General features: G+C 36.1%; 1 protein-coding gene across 2 annotated transcripts in view; it reads right to left on the bottom strand.

The window, feature by feature from the left end:
* LOC127419795 (beta-1,4-galactosyltransferase 5) overlaps window positions 1–23,054 on the bottom strand; it is a 59,014-nt gene that overhangs the window by 7,720 nt on the left and 28,240 nt on the right. For both annotated transcript variants that reach the window (XM_051661533.1, XM_051661532.1), the window contains 6 exons: window positions 13,197–13,316; window positions 10,670–10,783; window positions 10,106–10,233; window positions 7,775–7,891; window positions 4,948–5,135; window positions 198–320 (listed from right to left, as the gene is read on the bottom strand). In XM_051661533.1, the coding sequence (XP_051517493.1) occupies window positions 198–320; window positions 4,948–5,135; window positions 7,775–7,891; window positions 10,106–10,233; window positions 10,670–10,783; window positions 13,197–13,316 (790 nt within the window). The remainder of the gene's footprint in view (window positions 1–197; window positions 321–4,947; window positions 5,136–7,774; window positions 7,892–10,105; window positions 10,234–10,669; window positions 10,784–13,196; window positions 13,317–23,054) is intronic.

Raw genomic sequence — 23,054 nt, 5'->3', positions numbered from 1 at the left:
TGTTGTCAGACATTCCTTATAAATTATTATTATTCCAATTGAACATACAATACTGTACATTCAGCGGAATTAAATCAATTCAGTCCAGCAAAAAGTACTGTCTTCATTTAGAGTAAACTGCTTGCTTAACAACTTTTGCAGGAGACTCTTGTGTTGACAAATCAAGTGTATTGCCCCCGAGAGTTTCACCCTCTCACCTGTTCCAAAGGTCGTCATCCTCGCCTCCCCAGCCCCAGAATCCATTGGGAAAACCATTTATCTTTCGAAACTGTTCCACAGTGAGTCCACTGACACCACCAAAGAACTCCTCATAAGGAAGCCTATGTGTTCAAAGAGATAAAGATTCAACAAACAAAGCCACATATGAAAAAGAAGTATAAAAAGAAATATAGGGGAGATCAGGGCTAGTTATCACAGGGGGAAGTTGTCACAAGGGCTATATCTCAGTAACAATAATTCAAATTCAAATACACAAATGTGTGTGTTTTAACTAGCAGCGTTTTTTTTTTTTTTCATGTTGGTTTCCCAATCCTTTTACACCGGATTCACACATACTCCATGAGCGGGGCGTGAACAATGCGTTACGTTTGGGGTTTCACATTGGCCGTGTCTCTTTTCGAGGTTCCTACGGCAACGGCGGCCAGTCAGGTGCACTTGTTTATCAGCGTACTTGGTCGTGATTGGTTAACATATCACAGTCCCTTTCAAGACAAGTCAGTATAATCAGCGGTCATCTTTGGAATGCTCTCGTAATTAAATAAAAGTACATCTCCAATCTACTTGAATGGGGAAAGACTGAAATTTCCAAAAAGGTTGGTCAAGATGCAGACCTATAAATTGTAGTGTATAGTTGGTTTGGTTTAAATATTGTTTATTTGTTTTTGCGTCTTTGCTAAAATCTCCTGATTATTTAGTTTTCTACTGGACCCAGAGCCACTGAGTTTAGCGTGAGCCACGTAGCAAAAATAAGCTCGGCACCGAAACTATCCGCTCACTGCCGCATCTGGGACGTGTCACCTCGCGATTCACGCTTGTAATGTGAAGGGTGTAATCTGTTAATACGGGCACGAAACTGAAACATGCTGCTCAAGCCCCGCTCACAGAGGATACGTGAAACCGGCATTAGGCTATGTCCACACTTAGGGATGTCCCGATAAATTATTTGGAGAACGATTATGAGTACCAGTTCTTATTTTTGGTACTCGCCGATACCTGTTTTTTTTGTTTTTTTTTTTTTTTACTCCATATCAACAGTTTATTTACATTTTACCATCAAAATGGTGTTTAAATTAATGAATTCAATAAAACTTTAATCAATTTAAAATATAACAATACATTTTCATCATAATGTTGTATTATTTTTTATCAGATAAAGTGCTTATATACAGAACCTCACAGCACAATCCAAAATACAACACTGGAGTTGTACTTTGTCAAATAAAGTGCTGCATAACAGAGCATCACATATGTAATATATTGCGTAAATATAATACAATTACCATTGATTTATTATTAGTAGTAATAGTAGTAGTAATACAGTGAATATTACATAACTTTACAATTGTGATATATTTCTGTCATACATTTTTCATTTAAATTGACCTTTTATTTTGAAAGAGCTTTTATTTTGAAGTGTTTCTGTGTGATGATGGTAGCTTTTCAGTCCGAAAAAGCCAGTCGCCACATGACTCAAAGTTATTATTAAACCGCAAAGGCTGTTGTTAAATAAGTATGTACTCTCTATGTGCCTTGTGCTACAAAGTGAATTTGCGCTCTGTTCACTGTCATCTGCTACAAACAGAGCGCTCGATGCTCATGATAGTGTTTACATGTATGATCCAAGGAGAAGCTTTTAAAGGTACGTGCGGTGAAGCCGGCGTCGGCACAACACTGTCTCCACACATTCACTAGCGCTCTGCTCACATTTGAAGCGCACCGCACATGCCAGCTATATATTTATCTCATTAAATTGCAGCTTTTGCAGTTAAATAATCTCACTAGGGCATAATTTTAATTTGTGATTTAATTTGTGCTCTGAATGTTTACGGAATGTCATTCGTACGTCAGATGGTATTGGACCCTATTCCGATACCAATATCGGTATCGGGACATCCCTATACACACTAATATGTTTTTGCTTGAAAACACATTGATTTCGCTATGTTTACGCATAGAGTACTTTTTAAAGGCAAAAAACTCAGAATTGGCCACTTTAAATCACTACTACCATCTCTTTGACTGATGCTTTCATCTGTTGAGTAAGCATATGTTTTTAGTGTGCGTGCGTTTGAACAGCAACATTAATTATGTATAAATTATGTATATAAGTCGCTTCGGACTTTAAGTCACAGGACCTTTCAGATGATGAAAAAAAAAGACTTATATTGTGGAAAATATGGTAGATTTAACCACTGGAGTCTTGTGGATTACTTTAATGCTGCCTTTGTGATTTTTGGAACTTGAAATTTTAATTTACAAGTAATCAATTATTCTTTTTTTTGGGGGTTATGGTACTTGACTAATTTTTTGTTGTCATTGAAAATGCCCATCTTAGTGTGGAGTCAACATGGACCTTAAATTTGAATAAAATTTGAACACATTTTGTGAACTCTAAAATTCTAATATCACATTTTTGTAACAATTTTCCTAAACAATAAAACTACTGGCATACATTCTGGGAAGAGTCAGCTATACAGTGCATCCGGAAAGTATTCATAGCGCTTCACTTTTTCCACATTTTGTTATGTTACAGCCTTATTCCAAAATGGATTAAATTCATTATTTTCCTCAAAATTCTACAAACAATACCCCACAATGACAACATGAAAGAAGTTTGTTTGAAATCTTTGCAAATTTATTAAAAATAAAAAATGAAAACGAAAAAAAAAAAAAACGAACAATCACATGTACATAAGTATTCACAGCCTTTGCTCAATACTTTGTTGAAGCACCTTTGGCACCAGTTACAGCCTCAAGTCTTTTTGAGTATGATGCTACAAGCTTGGCACACCTATTTTTGGGCAGTTTCTCCCATTCTTCTTTGCAGGACCTCTCAAGCTCCATCAGGTTGAATGGGGAGCGTCGGTGCACAGCCATTTTCAGATCTCTCCAGAGATGTTCAATCGGGTTCAAGTCTGGGCTCTGGCTGGGCCACTCAAGGACATTTACAGAGTTGTCCCAGAGCCACTCCTTTGTTATCTTGGCTGTGTGCTTAGGGTTGTTATCCTGTTGGAAGATGAACCTTCACCCCAGTCTGAGGTCCAGAGTGCTCTGGAGCAGGTTTTCATCAAGGATGTCTCTGTAAATTGCTGCATTCATCTTTCCCTCGATCCTGACTAGTCTCCCAGTTCCTGCCGCTGAAAAACATCCACACAGCATGATGCTGCCACCACCATGCTTCACTGTAGGGATGGTATTGGCCAGGTGATGAGAGGTGCCTGGTTTCCTCCAGACATGACGCTTGCCATTCAGGCCAAAGAGTTCAATCTTTGTTTCATCAGACCAGAGAATTTTGTTTCTCATGGTCTGAGAGTCCTTCAGGTGCCTTTTGGCAAACTCCAAGCGGGCTGTCATGTGCCTTTTACTGAGGAGTGGCTTCCATCTGGCCACTCTACCATACAGGCCTAATTGCTGGAGTGCTGCAGAGATGGTTGTTCTTCTGGAAGGTTCTCCTCTCTCCACAGAGAAACGCTGGAGCTCTGTCAGAGTGACCATCGGATTCTTGGTCACCTCCCTGACTAAGGCCCTTCTCCCCCGATCGCTCAGTTTGGCCGGGCGGCCAGCTCTAGGAAGAGTCCTGGTGGTTCCAAACTTCTTCCATTTACAGATGATGGAGGCCACTGTGCTCATTGGGACCTTCAATGCTGCAGAAATTTTTCTGTACCCTCCCCCAGATCTGTGCATCGATACAATCCTGTCTCGGAGGTCTACAGACAATTCCTTGGACTTCATGGCTTGGTTTGTGCTCTGACATGCACTGTTAACTGTGGGACCTTATATAGACAGGTGTGTGCCTTTCCAAATCATGTCCAATCAACTGAATTTACCACAGGTGAACTCCAATCAAGTTGTAGAAACATCTCAAGGACGATCAGTGGAAACAGGATGCACCTGAGCTCAGTTTTGAGTGTCATGGCAAAGGCTGTGAATACTTATGTACATGTGATTTTTTTCGTTTTTTATTTTTAATAAATTTGCAAAGATTTCAAACAAACTTCTTTCACGTTGTCATTATGGGGTATTGTTTGTAGAATTTTGAGGAAAATAATGAATTTAATCCATTTTGGAATAAGGCTGTAACATAACAAAATGTGGAAAAAGTGAAGCGCTGTGAATACTTTCCGGATGCACTGTATAATTAAGATAGATTTTAACTTAAGGTTGAACTGTGTTCTCAAGACACATGTCAAGTTGGTGGCACAAGTGGTCACGTGTATATTTGGGAAAATTGTTTTAAATTTGATAAGAATTTGATAACAGTATTTTTTCCCCCAAAAAAGAGGTTTGTTCAAGGTTTGCCCAAAGTAAGCGGAGTTGTTTAGTGCTTAAAACAAAAGTCCTTCTCTCATTGTGCTCACGAACGTGCAAAGGACGTCAATATTTTCGCTAGAAAAAAATGACCTACATTTCATGTTCATCGTATGCCTTCAGAAGACTTGGAATATTACGCACTAAGTAAGTCACTATCAGCTCCCATTGTATTTAAAGATGGAATGGGATATTTATTTTAAAAAATCATATCTTTTTTTTTTTCCACATAAGACAAAAAATTCATACGGGTTTGGAGCAACATGAGGGAGGAAATTTTGACAGAATTTTCCATTATGTGTGAACTGTTTCTTTAATGGCAGGTTCCATTGTGACAACTGACCCCATATAGTGTGACAACAAGCCCCAATCCCCCCTATAAGAAAATGCACAACATTATTGGATTTCACAAAGACTTACATGTATGAGTACTTGTTGAGTTTGACCGCAAAGTGTCTTGGCATTTCACCACAGCCGTAGTAGTTGCGATCATTTTCCAGAAGGTGGTCAACATCGTGGAATATTACGCAATCCCAGTTGAAGTCCTTCATGGCCTCTTTAAAACCGATGTTAAACAGCATGGCACGGTTAAATGCTTCATTCCCAGCCTGTAGACACACAGAACTGTGTTAACTTCCTGTCCGGATATCATGAACTACTACATGAGTCAACTTTACACTTGTTGCTACTTTAAAAAAAATGGCACTCTTTTTTTAGATTGGACAGGGGGCATTCTTCAATGCTGTTTAGTGCTGGTAAGGCCCGTCTGGTTTGCTGGTTTTAAAGGGGTTTTGGACACTTGTCAGCTAACAACCAGCTCTGTCCTGGTTGGTTGACCAGCTATACTAGCTTAAAGCAAGAAACAACCATATAGGCTGGTTTAAGCTGTTTTGTCAGCAGAAACGGTAACTTGAACCGAATGCAATAATTTACCTAAGAATTGTTTTATGAAATATTTACCAAGAAATTAATTCTGCCTGTATTTTAAAAAGTTCCAGTGTATGTTAGTGACAGTCCAAACATTATGGATATGTACTGTATACAGAATAAAAAACAAAAAACAAAAACACTACACATAACAGTATCGCAATACTCACCTCAAAGCAAATATGCTTAAAAATCAAGATTTTCCCCATTGACTGCCATTGTTTTCTGAAGTCACACAAAATTCACCCAAAACAAATATTCTTTAAATAGATTTTTACAATAAGTGGCTTCCTAAAAACAAGTTCAAGGAAGAAAAAAAAAAGAAAATATATCATCAATCTCATGCTTGGGTCTTTGAAGGTTAAAGGTGAAGTGTGTATTTTTTATACACAACAATTAGTAGTCAAGTCAACATTTATTTATACAGCACATTTAAAAACATTTAAAAACAACAGAAGTTGACCCAACTTTACAAATCAATCAAATAAATATACAATGACAGAGTTTTATATATATATATATATATATATATATATATATATATATATATATATATATATATATATATATATATATGGTAACTCTGGTAAGAGGTAAGCGCCTTGAGTTTGTGTAATTAATCAGTCTGTTGTGTCTCTCAGTTGTGATGAGCCTTAATGCTGAAGTTGTTAGTTTAAAGCTGTTTAAAGCTATTTCCTAGCTTTAGTAGTGTAGTAGTAATATGAGCGATCACGTAGTGCTGATAAATGTAAACACACTGACTGACGCTGACTCACCAACTGGCTCGTAGTACACACAAAAATGGTCTTTTGCCACCACCTGATGGCTAAAATATGTAGTCACAAAATTGCATGTAAAGAGACACATATAGCTCTTAACACATATGCACTGCTCTTACACTTTAGTTTAGAATGGCACGAACACAAGCGGAGTGATACACACAGCGAAGCGTCCAAGTGCCGATGGTGCTGAGACCACAGCACTCATGGAACGTCTCTCGTCCAATCAGATTCGAGGACCGGAATTAATTGTTATATACAGTATATATATATTTACTATATAAAACATAATAATAATAATAATAATAAAGAAATACCTTTAAATATAGTATTTACCTATTTCAACCTATTCAAGGACCTATTCAGAAGCTACGGAATAAAAATAGGTTTTCAAAGATTTAAAAATGGCTAATGAAGAAGCTGACCTCATATGGAAAGGGAGACTGTTCCAGAGATTAGGACCTATCACAGAAAAGGCATGATCACCCTTAGATCTATAGCGACAATGAGCAACCCTCAAAAGAAGTTGATCAGAAGACTGGTGGAGGAGTAAGAGAGGAGAAGGTCACTGATATATTGGGGCGCAAGACCAGATAGTGCCTTGTAGACATAAAGCAGAATTTTAAAATCGACCCTGAATTTCACGGGAAGCCAGTGTAGAGATGCTAAAACCGGGGAAATCCTTCTTTGACCCTGTAAAGCCACGTTTTGAACCAGCTTTAGGCGGGATAACGCAGTTTGAGGGAGACCAATGTACAATGAGTTACAATAGTCTAACCTTGATGAAATTAGTGAGTGGATTACAATTTCCAGGTCCTTATTGGAAAGAAAATGTTTTATTTTAGCAATAGATCTCAGGTGGAAAAAGCTACCCTTGACAACAGCACTGGTCTGCTTACTGAAAAGTAATGATGAGTCTAAAATCACTCCAAGACAGAGGACCTAACTGGGCAACCAGGCCAGGTAATGAGGACATGGAGGAACCTAAAATCAGAACTTCGGTTTTGCTTTCATTTAATTGTAAAAATTAGAAACTTTGAAGCAATTTAGGGCATTATCAAATCAACACTTCTTGTCTACGCACACTGGGTAAGCCATTTATAGGTTGATTTCTCTGAAACGTGTGGCACTTTTTAAAGATGCACTTAGTGATTTTTTATTTTTATTTATTTATTTTTTTGTAATTGCAATACTTTTAAACATAAACAAAAGAATAGTATTTTTTTAAAATAGGTTTTAAAAAGATGAAGACTAGTTGTATCAGGTGACTGCTACAATGGCAAAAGAAAACTTCTGCTCATGCGTGATGTTGCATCGTGTCAGCGCAACATAAACTAAAAATAGTTGCTCTTTTTGTTTGAGCATCCCAACACAGCATGGGTTTGGGGTAGAACAATCTGTTTGTTTTACCAGAATCATTATTTTTGCAATTCCATTTGGTGCCACTAGAGGTGCAGAAATTACACACTTGACCTTTAAGCCACATTGCACAAAAGACATTTTATGAATGAATGAAAAATCGTATGTTTTATTTCACCAACCTGTTCAATGACGTAGAAGGCAAACTGCAGTCTCTGTCTCTGCAGCACTGGGATCAGGTGACGGAAGAGTATGGGCAGGTGCTCATGACGATTTCTGAAGGGAACCAAAATGGCCACCTTTAAAAGAAGAAAGAGGAAGATGAAAGAGAAAATTAAGGAAATACTTTCTGTTCTCATGCATCTCATTTAACCATATTGCTGTTACAGAAATACTGATTGAGTTGTGGGAGACAATGCAATACTACATTTGTTTTGTTCCTGTGGCATATATTCGTGCGGAAAACATAGCGTGCTAACTACCTTGGGGAAAAGCCTGTTTAAAGAAAAAGAAATCAGAAATCTGATGCATTTTGCTCGCTGTGGTCAGATGTGTGTTTATATATGTGACAGGGCTAGGTGATTATATTAACAATATATTCAATATTATGTTGACTACATAAAATTAACCATCATCATGAAAATTGCTTTGATTTAATGCACTGTTAATTTGACTATTACTGTACGTTTCATAAATGCGAGTTGGCCACCCTTACAAAAAATCTAGAGTTCTGACAAACTTGCCACAAATTTCCCACTCATTATTTTCACATGCAAATGAGCTTGTGATGGGATGCAAATGTTTGCCAGAAGTTTGCAGCTCTTCACCGGTAGTGGTAAACCTGCAGCAAACCTTTGGTGATAATGAAGAGTTTACCACAAAGCTCATTTGCATGTGAAAATACTGAGTGATGAATTTGCGGCAAATTTGAGGCAAGTTTGCCAGAACTCTCGATATTTGTATGGGCAGATTTGCGCCCTGATCTTAGAATACAAGCTCATTTGCATGTGAAAATAATCAGTTCCGAATTTGTGGCACGTTTGTGGCAAATTTGCATGAACTCTCGATTTATGTAAGAGCAGTGTTATAATTATAACAAAGTAATTAGTTACTGTAATCTAATCACTTTTAGTACAAAAGTAGTGTAAAACATTTTAAATTCTTATAATCAGATTACAGTTACTGAATTTCAATTAAGTACATTACTTAAAAGTTACAGTTTTTAAAATGCTATTATTTATGTAGAATCCATGTACAACATGAATTATAATCATAATTATGTACATCTGTTTGTGTTTCTATGACAGTGTAAGTGCGTGCGCCCCCTAACAAGTCTTTGTATAGAAGAAATGTGGGATGGTGAGTGTATGACTTGCATGCGACAATGAAAAAGGAGGAAATATAGACATTGTGTTGAATTTGTTCTGTGAAAAGTGTTTTAGAAAGTAACTTGAAATGTGATTACTTTTTAATTAGTATTGTGATTACATTTTACTATGAAGTAATCAGTAAAGTCAGTACTCTAATTACAGTTTTATAGAAGTAATTTGTAATCTGTAGTGCATTACTTTTAAAGTAACTTACACTCCATTTACATTTACATTTAACATTTCAATGATAGTGAATGGTGACTGAGGCTAACATTCAGCCTAACATCTCCTTTTATGTTTCATGGAAGAAACACCCATTTAATCAAGACGGATATTTTAAAAGTATCAAAAATGCCAATAAAAGTTTTATTAATTTCCGCATCATTACAAAATGTCAGTTTCAATGATTCAAACATTAACACGATTAAAAAATGTAAACAAATGTTCCTGCGGGGCACTTTGTGTATTTTCAAATGTTTTAAAAAAGTACAAAACTGAATATTGTAGGTCAATATTACTATATATTATAAATTGGGTGCAAATATTTTGCATATAAATATGATTCTTCTTTGTGTTTATTTATTGACAAACCGCATAAAACATAACTTATTTTAAGGTAGGTTTTTAAATGTATTGTACTTTTTTGCATTAAACATTTTTTGAAAGTTTCCCTTTCAAAATAAAAACGTTCACCCAAAAAATGAAAATACTGTCATCATTTAATAACATTCATGTTGTTCTAAACCCTTATTACTTTTTTTTTTCCATGGAGATGTTAAAAAAGTCATTAGCAGTAATGGTTAGCCTCAGTGACCACTTTATAAGGAAAACATTTCAATGATAGTGAATGGTGACTGACATATTAAAATGATCTATGTATAAAAATAATAGAAGTCTATGTTATGTCCCGATTTAGACAGCTAAGTAAACATGTGGGTGTAGTTATAATCACACAAATATAAGTGAATTACAAGTGTTCTGTAAAAATAACAGCCTATATGTGCATGAAAACAGATTGAACCATTATTTCATGAATACTGCTGGACAAGTTTTCACCCACAACACTTCAGCTTTCAGCTGTGGGAAAAACAAAGACTGCAGCATGCAGAGTGTCACTGCAGCAACAGGAAGCACATGTGTCACCTTCCAGCGTGGAAGGCAGTCGTGGGGTTTCCAGTGGCCTCCGCGGGTCAAACTGGGCTCGGCCTCCTTCAGCAGCTTCTCCATGTCCTCTAGAACGATTTCACTCATGTTCACCTTCACACGACCCTCTGACAGACACAAAGAGGCAAACTCATGTAATTATTGTCATCTAGATACAGTGCCTGCCAGACTCACAAGAACAAGTGCAGCTCATATTTCAACCCAAAATCAAAAGACACAAATAAGAATGTATATTTTTAATTAAGCCTATTTCATAAATAAAAACAAATCATTTAAGTGAAATGGTTCTTTCAGAGGGTTTGTATAAATGAACTGGTTAAAATAGATGATTCTCTTATATTTAGCGCTGGGAACTCTTTCGGACGATTCATGCAAATTAACTAGTTCGCATAAATGATTTACTGGTTTACTTGAGCCTCTCGCGGCCTCAAAAGGGAATGCTGCTTTTCACTACACTTCTGTGATTGCACAAGCACATACCTGACGATGATATCACAGATAATAGCAGAAGCCTTTCATTACATGTCAAGTTTCGGCACTTACTCATGGCGGGCAGTTTCTCGGGGCAGACCTGATCCGGCATGTACGTAAAGTCCTCAGGGAGGAATGGAGTGGTGGGCACATCTGTCTCGCTCAAATTAAACTCATATGTGTAGTCTAGAAACACATTGAAACAATAGAATCAAGCATTCATGCATTAACTCAAAATTATTTCATTATCATCATCCCCATTATCATAATATATTTGCACAAAATATGACATCGCTACTGACAGGATGTCTAATTAGAACTGAGATTAAAGGAAAATACTTTCAATATTTACTCACCCTCATGTCATTCTAAACACATACGATTTTCTGTGTTCCATGGAACACTAAAGGAGACATTTTGAATAATGTGCTGGTCGCTCTTTTCCATGCAGTTACAATGAATGTGGACTGGAGATTTTATGCTTCATAAACTACATAAAAGCACCATAAAAGTATCATAAATATCATAAATGTGTTACATACAACTTGTGCGCTATATTCCAAGTCTTCTGAAGCAATACCATAGCTTTGTGTGAAGAACAGACAAAATGTCAGTCGTTATTCACTGAAAATCTTCCCCTGCAGTGAGCTGTTAACTTGTGAACAGATGAGACTAGATCACTGAATCAATAACTTAAATGGTTCAGTCTGATTCATGAACAAATCTTTTAGACGTTTTGTGAACTGGATCAGCTGATTCATTGAAAAAATGTTCAGACAATGAATCAGACACCACTACTTACTTCATGAAGGACGAGAGCAGGTGCAGATGTCAACATTTTCAGTGTATAACAACCAGTGTTACTCAAATTATGTAATCCACTACAAATGACTAATTACTATCTAATTACATTACAATGATGATTACTAAAATGGAAAAGTAATCAAATTACTTTACTTATAAGTTACTTTCTAAAACACTTGTTTTTCCGCTCAACAAAATCAAAATAATCTCTATATTTCCTTGTTTATCATCACACACATCAAACAGACGTACATATGAATATATGAATCTGTGTTTTAAATATATTCTGCAAAAATAATATTATTTTAGAAATATGAGGAACCCAAGTTATGTACTTAAAAGTAATTACTTTGAGTCAGTAATTGTAATCTGATTACAAGAATTTATAGGGATAGTTCACCCAAAAAAAACAAAAAATTATCTCATCATTTCCTCAGATGTGTATGACTTTCTTCCTTCTGCAGAACACAAACAAAGATATTTAGAAGAATATTTCAGCTCTGTAGGTCCATACATTGCAAGTGAATGATGACCAGATCTTTGAAGCACCAAAAATCATATAAAGGCAGCATAAAAGTAATCCATACGACTTTAATATATGTCTTCTGAAGCGATGCAATTACTTTGGGTGGGAAACAGATCAATATTTCAATATTTTTTTTACTATAAATCTACACTTTCAATTTCAGAATGTGAAAGTGAAAGTGGAGATTTAGAGTAAAAAGAACTTAAATATTGATCTGTTTACCACCCACACTTATCATATAACTTCATAGATTTAAAAGACATAGATTTCACCACTGAAGTCTTATGGATTACTTTTAAGTTGCCTTTATGTGTTTATGAAACTTAACATTTTTGGACCCTATTCACTATGGACCTATAGAGCTGAAATATTCTTCTCAAAATCTTCATTTGTGTTCAGCAGAAGAAAGAAAGTCATACACATCTGGGATGGCATGAGGGTGAGTAAATGATTAAAACATTTTCATGTTGGGGTGAACCATCCCTTTAAATTGTAATGTGTAACAACAGAGCTGTTTAGCTTGTAGTCCAAAAACCCAAAAGATAATTTGTCATGGGTTCCCTCAGGATTTTACTAGGGGCTTTTATAATGGGGCTCTGGAATTTATGAGTTAAATAAAGTCTGTGGTAAACATTACTTGACGATACGTGGACATTTTGTTATACAACATCAGTTACACACAGTCATACCTCAAATGTGAGTTTTGAATTACATACTTTAAAAAAAAACACACAAAAAAAACCCCACAAGGCTGCTTCAAAATACACATTTGAGATATGACAGAGTGGAATTTATGTTCCAATGCCCCATTATAAAAACCCATAGGAAAATCCAGAGGGAACCCATGGTGAATTAGACCTCCAGGTTTGCCTACACATTGACGTTACGGCTGAACAGCTCTATACTTTTATTACTAAAAAAGTAGATTACAATAACTAATAGGATTACACCCAACACTGTGTTTCTCACACAAAGCTATCTTTTGGCTTCAGAAGACTTGGAATATAGTACATGAGTCATATGGACTAATTTTAGGATGTTTTATGGTGCTTTTGCATCCATTTTAAAGCTTGAAAGCTCCAGCTCCCATTCATAGTAACATGGAAAAAAGCAACCAGCACATTATTCCAAATTTGTCATTTTGTGTTCTACTTAAGTGTAAAGGTTTAGAATGACATGAGGGTAAGTAAATAATGACAGTATTTTCATTTCTGGGTACACTACCCCTTCTTTATGATAAAGATGAGAATATTTCAGTTTTTTTCCTACCTGTGCCGTTGATGTTGTAGGCGCTGCGCACCACCTGCTCGATAACTTGAGCACCGATATTCCTCACATTCTCACGGATCTGAATGCCACGGGCTTGAGCCATAAAAAGGTATTCATTAACTGATGAGAGAGAGAGAGAGAGAGGGGCTATTATCATACTGAAACAACACATAATTATTTAGGCTGTCAGTCTGTGGCTAGTAAGATTATTTATTTAAGAGTCTTAAAGGGCCATCAACACAGTTCTAAAATCAGTTCTATAATCTCATTTTCCATTCCATATTCGGACTGGTGCAACATTGTGAATCAATGGCATTGGCATCAATAGCTGGGTTTCTATCTACATAATTTTATGCAAATTGTGGGATATTGCATTAAAACACCTGGATGGAAACACGATAATGCGAATAAAAACTGAATCCAAAACTGGCATTTCTCTGTGCGGACAGCGCCTCTTCTATGAGTTGCCGAGTGTCTCGATCTAAGGGGGAGAGATTGAAACTGCACCCGGCTGATGCACACTCTGTCGCAGGGACGCTCGTCCACCTCACGGGCACTTCATGCAGCTAGATTATAACGTGATGGCTCGCGACTTTTTGAATCATAATACATGTGTCATTGTGCATTTCTTATCGTGAAGAAAATTGGCAATACACAGCTTTATTAATAAGAGAGAGTTTGTTTTTTTGTGAGTTAAAGATGGATTGAAGTGAACAGAAAGGTGAGAGAGGGTAAACTTCGCCCCATTATACACAGCAACAAAATACATTTTTGATTTGTTTTTGTTTTGGCTTGTTTTCCAATATAAATATCTAAAACTCCTTTAAAACAATGTACATTTACATTAGCAGCTGTACTGCAGAAGAAAAAATTATCTGAGAATGTTGAATATAATATTAAAAATACTAATATATGAAAATATCTAAAAATCCTTTAAAAATGAAGCATCATATAAGATATTTAGACTTGCTTTTAGAGAATAGATCTTGAATATAAGTATATTTTGTCTTCAATATAACAAAGTGAAAAAATACACTTATATACAAAACACACTTATATTTAAGATACATTCTCTTAAAGCAAGTCTAAATATCTTATATGTTGCTTCTCAAGTAAATTTATTTTTAGACAATTTTAAATGGTAAACAAGACAAAAACACAAGATAACAATAGGATTTTTTGCAGTGAATTGTTTACTAAATTAAACTTAAAAAAAAATGTTTCCCTTTAATTCTGTGAATGTCATTTAGAGGTATTTTTAAAAGATGATTTTGTCCTCTTTATTGTTAGTAAGCAGGTTTAATAGTCGGGGCACAAGCTGAATAATCGTTAAGAGCTAATGATTAATCGTTGCAATAATCGCAGAATAGTCTAATAATCGTTCTAATAATTGTTAGATTAAACTATTATCAAAATAATCATTAGTTGCAGCCCTACTGTAAATTAATACATTTAGGTTTATGCTTCATAAATATTGGTAACACTTCATAATAAGGTTCCATTGGTCAACATTAGTTAATGCATTACGCATCATGAACTAACAATGAACAAATTATTTTTTTACAGCATTTATTACTCTTTATTAATATTAATTCATGAAAATACAATTGTTCATGTTTAGTTCATGTTAGTTCATAATGCATTAACTAACATTAACATATACAACTTTTGATTTTTTTTTTAATTACTATACAGTATGTTGAAATTAACAATCAAGATTAATAAATGCTGTAAAAGTATTTTTCATTGTTAGTTCATGTTAACTAATGTTAACAAATGCAGCATTTTTGTAAGGTGTTACCAAACTATTTGTTAAGTGGTTTGAAAAAGTATTATTACACAATTTTGCTTTCCAAGTAAATGTATCTTGTTTTAAGGATGTTCAGATATTTTTACAGAAAAACAAGACAATAATACTGATTACGAAAATTATTGTTGCAGAGCTGTTACACTTGTTATTGCGAAGTGTTCTTATTTCTGTTGGGCTTTACGAATCTGTGGTCTGAATGCATTAGTCATGTTTGTAGTGTTTGTTTGTTGTCTGAGAAATGCACTGCCCTGTGTTCCACATTTATTCAATTGCTAATCTACAAGAAGAACCTTATGTTCATGCATTAATGTGCCATCAAACATACAGTGCTGGACTGTGTCCTCATAAGTGTGTGTGTGTCTTGTGCTGATAAAGTCAATGGCTCTTTACAGTATGCAGATTGGCCCATCCCTTAATCAACCCACAGATCTTCACACTCACACCCTAAGTGTGTGTCTTTAGAACAGATTTACAACTGTGTGATCCCACCATTTAACAATACACCCATTTACTGTACACATACACAAACCTCATTTCATGCATTTCACAGAATACTGGTTAACTGCACTCATCTCCATTTAATATGTTTAATATGAAAGTGTTTGTCTATTGCAGCTCATGTGCTAAAATACTGGTGGCTCGTGGCCTAAAAATGGGTCGAAGTTCTGTTCTGATCGGACAGAAGGAAAAAAAAACAGTGCTAAATGCAAATTATAAAATGCTACTAACCATATTATCATGTATAGTTATGACAGAATAATAAATAGACTTCAAGCTTTTAAAGAAAGGAAAAAAACAACATATTTGTTGTTGACTTTTGAAGTCATGCATCCAAACAAACTCTGGGGTATTTGTGCAAAAATTCATCAAAAAACTATGAATAAAAGTATGCAACAGAACTATGACCCAGACTACATTAAACACAGGTTCACTTGCCACAAGGAAACAAAAATTGTTTGTGCCGATTATAATGTGTTTGGAGCAGTGAATTATTGGCTTCTAAGAGCATGAAAACATAAATTCAGTTTTGTACAATAAGCAGTTTAGGTATTGTGTTGGGTTGCCACTTGATAACCAATGTTAAATATGGGTCCTGAAACAACCAGTTTCACTAAGCACTGATCTAAAACATCCTTGCCTATTTTTAAATATCTAAAACCATCCAAAACCTGAAGACATATCTTCAAAACATAAGACACTCAGAGGAATCCTAGGAATGTACAAGCCCACCTTAAGCTGGAGACTTCTGAATACCCAAGCGCGTAGTATTCGCGCGCGCGCGCGTGTGTGTGTGTGTGTGTGTGTGTATTGACTAATGCAACAGAACACAACATTAGGTGGATAACAGGTAATTCTGAAATTCCCTCACAAACATTAAAGATGAATCATGTAAGGTATTTCCAAAACATCATAACCGTTCATCTTAAGTTACACCATCAAAAATGAAGGTACATTCACCATTGTACAAAAGTTAGTTCTAATCAGATTGGTCAAGAAGTGTTCCAAGAGTGCTGATATTCAGTTTTCTTATTTTTATTTTTATTCTTTTTCTGCCCTAAAATTGTCTGGTCCTAAAAACCGTAAGTCTTAGAGACACCAAACTTGTCAGGATGGTCCCAAATCCCCCCACTACTCTCAGTAAGTTGGGCAGAACACTTAAAGAAAGAATTCTGGGCTGAATACTAAATACTCTCTTTTAAATATGTCCAGTAATGTATTCCAATACATCACATAAAAAGTAACATATTCAGAATACAAGAATACTTTTAGAATACATATTTATATAGGCAAGGCACAATTGTAAAAATCATCTTATCTTATCTTATGTCATTATCTTATCTGAAACGCTACACCTACACTATTAACAAACAGCTAGCTATTTGTCAGCAAATTTCATGAACATAGCACTACCTTGAGATTTTTCTTTAAATTAGATGTGAAGTTGGATGCTGATGTTTTTCTTTATGGAAGTCAGAAGGCAAACAGAAGGCAGTTTGCGGTCAACTGCAATATCACATCCACGTTCCAACATGAAAAATGCTGCCTGTACATCTAAGACCCAAATGCCCCTAGCTGTGACTTTATAACTACCAAGCAGGGTGGTTTGTGAATGTTCAGAATGGCAAAAGTTTTTAACTATTTTTTTTTTAATATTTTACTGTTCTTCTTAATCCTTTATTTGATTGGACTGACAAAGATTAATACATTTTGACACAAAATTGGATATGAAATGCAAATTAACCAGGGGAGTAGATGCTGGGGGGTAATCAAGACTAGCAAGTACAACCACCCAACCCCCCACCCCTGCTTCACCATACAACCCACTAATGTTCAAACCAAATCTATGCCCTTGAAATTAATCATATTTTCAAGATGATAACTGGATGCCACTTGCATAAATTAAACATGCAACATAGTGCACATTTTATCTACAGTATTTAAAAATGTACTTTATATAGCATATTGTATCCATATGATGTCATATTGCACGTATAATGATACGACAGATTTTATGTCAGCTACACATTTTAAGATCAGTAACACTTAAGATTCCCACAAACTGTTTTCAATTTTCCCTTCTCTATCCTCCACCACCTCATTCTCATCCTTCTCTGACTGCTGAGGACTTTGCCACATTTATTACTGACAAAGTAGCGAGCATCAGCAGCCAATTCTCTATAACACACACCCACAACCGCTCTCTCCCCACATCCCATCCTCTGTTTTCCTCTTATCCCCTCTCTCTAATTCTGAGGACTCCAAAGTGCTTCTTTCTAACTGTAACCATCCTACCACCTGTGCCCTTGAACCTATCCCCTCCCATCTTCTAAAAGCTGCCTCTCCAAAAATTGTGCCCACACATCTCTTACAACTGAAAACTTTCCCAACATATTCAAGCAGGCTCGAGTCACCCCACTGCTCAAAAAACCGACACATAACCCCACAGTAGTCACAGTACAGACCGGTCTCTCTCCTTTCCTGGCTAAAACTCTTGAGAGGGCTGTCTTTAACCAGTTGTCTGCTTTTCTTTCACAGAACAACCTACTCGACAGACTGGCATCAAAAAAGGACACTCAACGCAGATTGCCCTCTTGTTAGTAACTGAAACACTGCGACTTGCGAGAGCTAACTCCACATCATCCGTCTGCTGCTTTTGACACAGTGAACCACAAGATTCTCCTTTCCAACCTCTCTGACCTGGGCATCACAGGACCTGCACTTGGATGGTTTGAGACATACCTCACAGGTAGATACTTCAAGGTCACCTGGAGAGGAGAGGTATCCAAGTCACACCAGTTAACCACTGGTGTTCCTCAGGGATCAGTGCATGGACTCCTCCTCTTCTCGATCAACACTACATCACTCGGACCAATCCCAAAGCCACACGGCTTTTCCTACCATTTCTACACAGCTTTACCTGTCATTCCTCCCTGATGACCCCACCATCTCAGCTCATATCTCTGCCTGCCTCTGGGAGATTTTGGCCTGGATGAAGGAACACCACCTTCAGCTCAACCTTGCCAAGACAGAACACCTCATGATCCCAGCCAAGCCATCTGTTGATCACAACATCACTATTCAACTTGGTTCAACTACACTAAAGCCAACCAGGACAGACCAGAACCTGGGAGTGGTGGTTGATGATCAGCTTAACTTCACCGTCCACGTCTCATCAACTTCCAGTTTTGCAGAGTTATGCTTTACAACAACAGGACAATCAGACATTTTCTGTCTTAATATGCTGTGCAGCTCCTGGTCCAAGCTCTGGTCATTTCAAGACTGGACTACTGTAATACTCAGTTGGCCGGCCTCCCAGCTAGCAAAATTAAGCTTCTGCAGATAGTCCAGAATGCAGCAGCGCATCTGATCTTCCATCAACACAAGAGAGCTAATTTCACCACGCACTTGATCTCACTCCACTGGCTACCTGTAGTTGCCCACATCAAATTAAAAGCTTTGACTCTGGCCTTCAGGACAGCCAATGGAACAGCACCCTCTTCTGAATTCACTTCTCCAGGTCTATGTCTCAACTCGCTCTCTGCACTCTCTGGAAGTCCCATCGCAAAGAGGCACAAAGTCCATTTCACGATCATTAACTTTTTCTGTTCCTCTGTGGTTGAATGAGATTCCAACCTCCACCCGATCTGCTGAAACCATCTCAACATTCAAGAACCAGCTGAAAACACTGCAAGCAATTAACCAATCCACAATAATTGCTCTTACTATTTAATTTAATAATAAAAAATGACAAAAAAAATTTTTTTTGCACTAGCTTCTACACTACTCCAGCTATTCTGAGAAGTTGGCAATGCGATACTGCAGATATTGTTGACTTTTGTATGACAAATTGCTTGCTATGTTCCTCATTTTTAAGTCGCTTTGGATAAAAGTGTCTGCTAAATGACTAAATGGGAAGCAATGTATCATGTGCTCAAATGTAATATTTGTGTAAAATGTGGCTGTATTGATTCTGGTGCACAGCTGACAGCACACTGATTAAGACAACAGCATTTCAGTGCGGATGCCAGATATTCAAGAACACGGCTTATGTGTCCATGTTAGCACATCAGTGGCATTCTTATAGGTTTTGAAGAATGTGCATATGCATATAGTTTCTCACTATAATTTTTTTCTTCCTGCCTTATTTTGAGGTCATTATGGGAGAAGTATTCTAAAAGTATTCTAACAAAATTGTTTAAAGTATTCTGAATATTGGTGCTTGAAAACTTAACGAGGGCTGAATACAGTTTCTTCATTTTTGTATTCTGAATACGTAACCCCATTACATGTATTCCGTTATAGCCCAGCCCTGCACACAACCCCAGTCTGACCCTAGGTTTTCTATAATACACACTTATATGTTTTTGCTAATATCTTTGTAAATGTCTGTGCTAGAATAATTTTTTTCCTCTTATTCTCTGAGCCAACAAAAAGTATATCTCTGAATTAATTTCTATCTATAATTTTTTTGGGAGTTTGACGAATCACAACACATTTGATAATGTTTTGTCATGAGGATCTTTAGATGATACATGTAAAATTTTGCGCAAATCGGACCGATGGTCTAGAACCACGGTACTCAAAAGTCGGACCCAAAAAAACATCTCAAGGATAAAGGGATCCTGTTTCCAGCCCCCCGGCTTTCCAAAGTTGAGGACCACTGCTCTAGGAGTTAAAAAATTTAGGTTTTTCAGAAAACTGAATTTGGTGGATGGAATACCTACAAAGTAACTAGAGCACTTAGTAATTATATTACTTTGCCCTGACAGATGTCTTATTTTCTCCAATTTTCCAAACTGCTTGGATCTCAATAATTTCTGCTTGAATATAATATAATATAATATAATCGGAGTGACTATTTGCACTAGGTGTAAATAGCACCTGCCACACAGCATGATGTAGTGTGTTTAGACAGTGTGGACAGGCTTTTTTATGTGGATGACCTGGGTTCGATTCCCCATTTTGTCCCACTTTTCCCCATCATGTTTCCTGTCTTCATTCTTAATATTTCCTTTAATACTACTAATAATAACAAATAAAATGAATATAAAGGTTGATTTCCTCACAGTGATTTGGTCACGGTGAAGGTCGGGGATTTGAGGGAAAGGTTTGACAGAGTAAAATTAACCATGGTTTTACTATAGTAATATTGTAGTAACCATGTTTTATGGCAGAAGCCATAGTTTTAATGCAATTAACCATGGTGTTACTACAGTAATATGTTGTTAATATGGCAACCATGGTTAATTTTGTGGTTACTATGATTTTACTACAAAATACCATGGCAATACTATGGTTACTGTAGTAAAACCATGATACATTTTTGTAAGGGAAGATTATGGTTAGGGGTTGGTGTAGTGTACCGAGTATATTTTTTAATATTTGTTTATTATCATATAAATGTATATTATATTTTATATGTTTATTAAAATGTAAAATTATATGTTTGTTTTCCTCATGGGGAAACACTGACCCCACAATGCAGCTAAATTCAGGTTTTACTATCATTGTGGGGACATCAGACAACACCTGACACACATACATTCACACACAATGTTGACGGGCTGGTTTCTGTGGAACTGTGTTCCCTGTTTGGCAGAAACAGATCTCTTAAACAATGCATTTAAATTAAATTACGAATGACATTGAGCAAATCGATTTGCACCACAAAGAGACAGACACATTTGTTGTTGTTTTTCCCTCGTCAAATGGGAAAAGTCTCAAACAAATAACGCACTGAGTTTCCATGAATTTTCCACTTGAGAAAACACACGCAAAATGTTCACCCTCATTCACCAATAAAACACTCTCAATCTGTACTGTGAAGGATGTGATGGCCAAAAGTTTCTGTTTATCCACATCTACACACCTCCCCTGCTTCACACTCAACAATGTTCAACTAAGTGACACAATATCTGAATCTACATCAACATGACACAACTTTACAGTTTTTTGTGCAATCATTTCCCCTAATTTCTTATTACAAAGAACACATTTTTCAAACTCTTCAAACAGTTGTCTCTTCCCACATGCAGCTTGACACAACAGTCCCAATGCCCACTACAACCAACAAAACACTTCATACATGTCTCAAAATCAACTTATTTTACCATTACACAGCCATCGTAACACTTAATCATTCATAACACAATGACCATAAAAACACTACATACTGGGGGTTACTCAGATAAAGTGTGTAGGCTTCTCATGTGATCTCAATATGGTAGCCCTCATGAGGCGACCCGCTCCATGTAAAATTAAGCAGCTTTTATTAGACTAATGATATGACATCAAGTGCTCATGATTTGAAACAAATTTTTCAAAAGTACTATTCATTTATTTAGAGGTACAACTTTCAAACTGTCAAAGTTAATGAGGCCACTCTGGTTCACTTCAGACTCAACAGACGACCAGAGGGTGTCTTGTGACTTCGGTAAGCTGTGATCACATGCTGCTGCTGGTGTGTGTGTGTGTGTGTGTGTGTTTGGGGGGGACACTAGTTTTTTTACAGTTAAACTTAAAATGTGAGTCTCAATCAAGCATTACTTATAAGAATGAGTGTGCAGTAGACCTTTTCTGTCTAGTTTTACAGTAAAAATATTAGTAACACTCTACAATAAGGTTGCATTTGTTAACAATAGTTGATTACATTTGGTAACATTAACCAAAAAAGAACAATAATTTGATTGATTGACAAGATGGCGTCAGGGATGGTGCCTTGATTTTGAGCTTTCCAATCACTGGAAGCTTCTGTCACCACAACAAATTCCTTGTGTAAGCATACTTCGCAATGATGCTCATTTCGATTCTGATACTTTTACAGCACTTATTAATCTCAGTTAATGTTAATTTCTATAAATAATAATAAATTTGTATATATATATGTATATATATATATATTATTATATATGTATATTTTATATAATTGTTATATATGTTAAAATTAGTTAATGCATTATGAAATAACATGAACTAACAATGAATAAGTGCATTTTCATAAATGAACATACGCCAGGATTAATAAATGCTGTAAAAATATGTTCATTGTTTGTTCATGATAACTACTGCATTTACTGCTGTTAACAAAAACCTTAGAGTAAAGTGTTACAAAAAATCTAAACATCCTTAAAGGTGCGTTCAGTAGTTTTTTCCTCATTTAAAAATGTTTTACTTCTAAAGACATGAATTGTACTTTTGAAATATAAGTATAAAATCATGCACACTCACATTAAAATGAAGACTCCAGTCATACTCAGGAACCTTATAAAAGCTGTTTTATTCTACATGGAGAGGGTCCGCACATGTTAGAATCACATGACCAGCCGAATACTACTCACTTAATCTCAGTAACCGTCCTGTTATTTGGCTGACTTTGAATACTCATTTCTACAATGTCATCTGAAACTGAAAACTATTGATTTTAAATGATGCTGCATCCAAGCCACTAGGTGTCAGTGTAAGTCCATGATGACATATTCCAAAAAAAAGTGCACATTTAAAACAAAATACATTTTCTTGAAAAGCATGATATTGAATTAAGTTTATTT

Source organism: Myxocyprinus asiaticus, chromosome 29 (assembly GCF_019703515.2).
Source record: "Myxocyprinus asiaticus isolate MX2 ecotype Aquarium Trade chromosome 29, UBuf_Myxa_2, whole genome shotgun sequence".
NCBI classification, from domain to species: Eukaryota; Metazoa; Chordata; class Actinopteri; order Cypriniformes; family Catostomidae; genus Myxocyprinus; species Myxocyprinus asiaticus.
The sequence above is the reverse complement of the archived record's forward strand: the minus strand, read 5'-3'. Positions and strand labels throughout refer to the sequence as shown.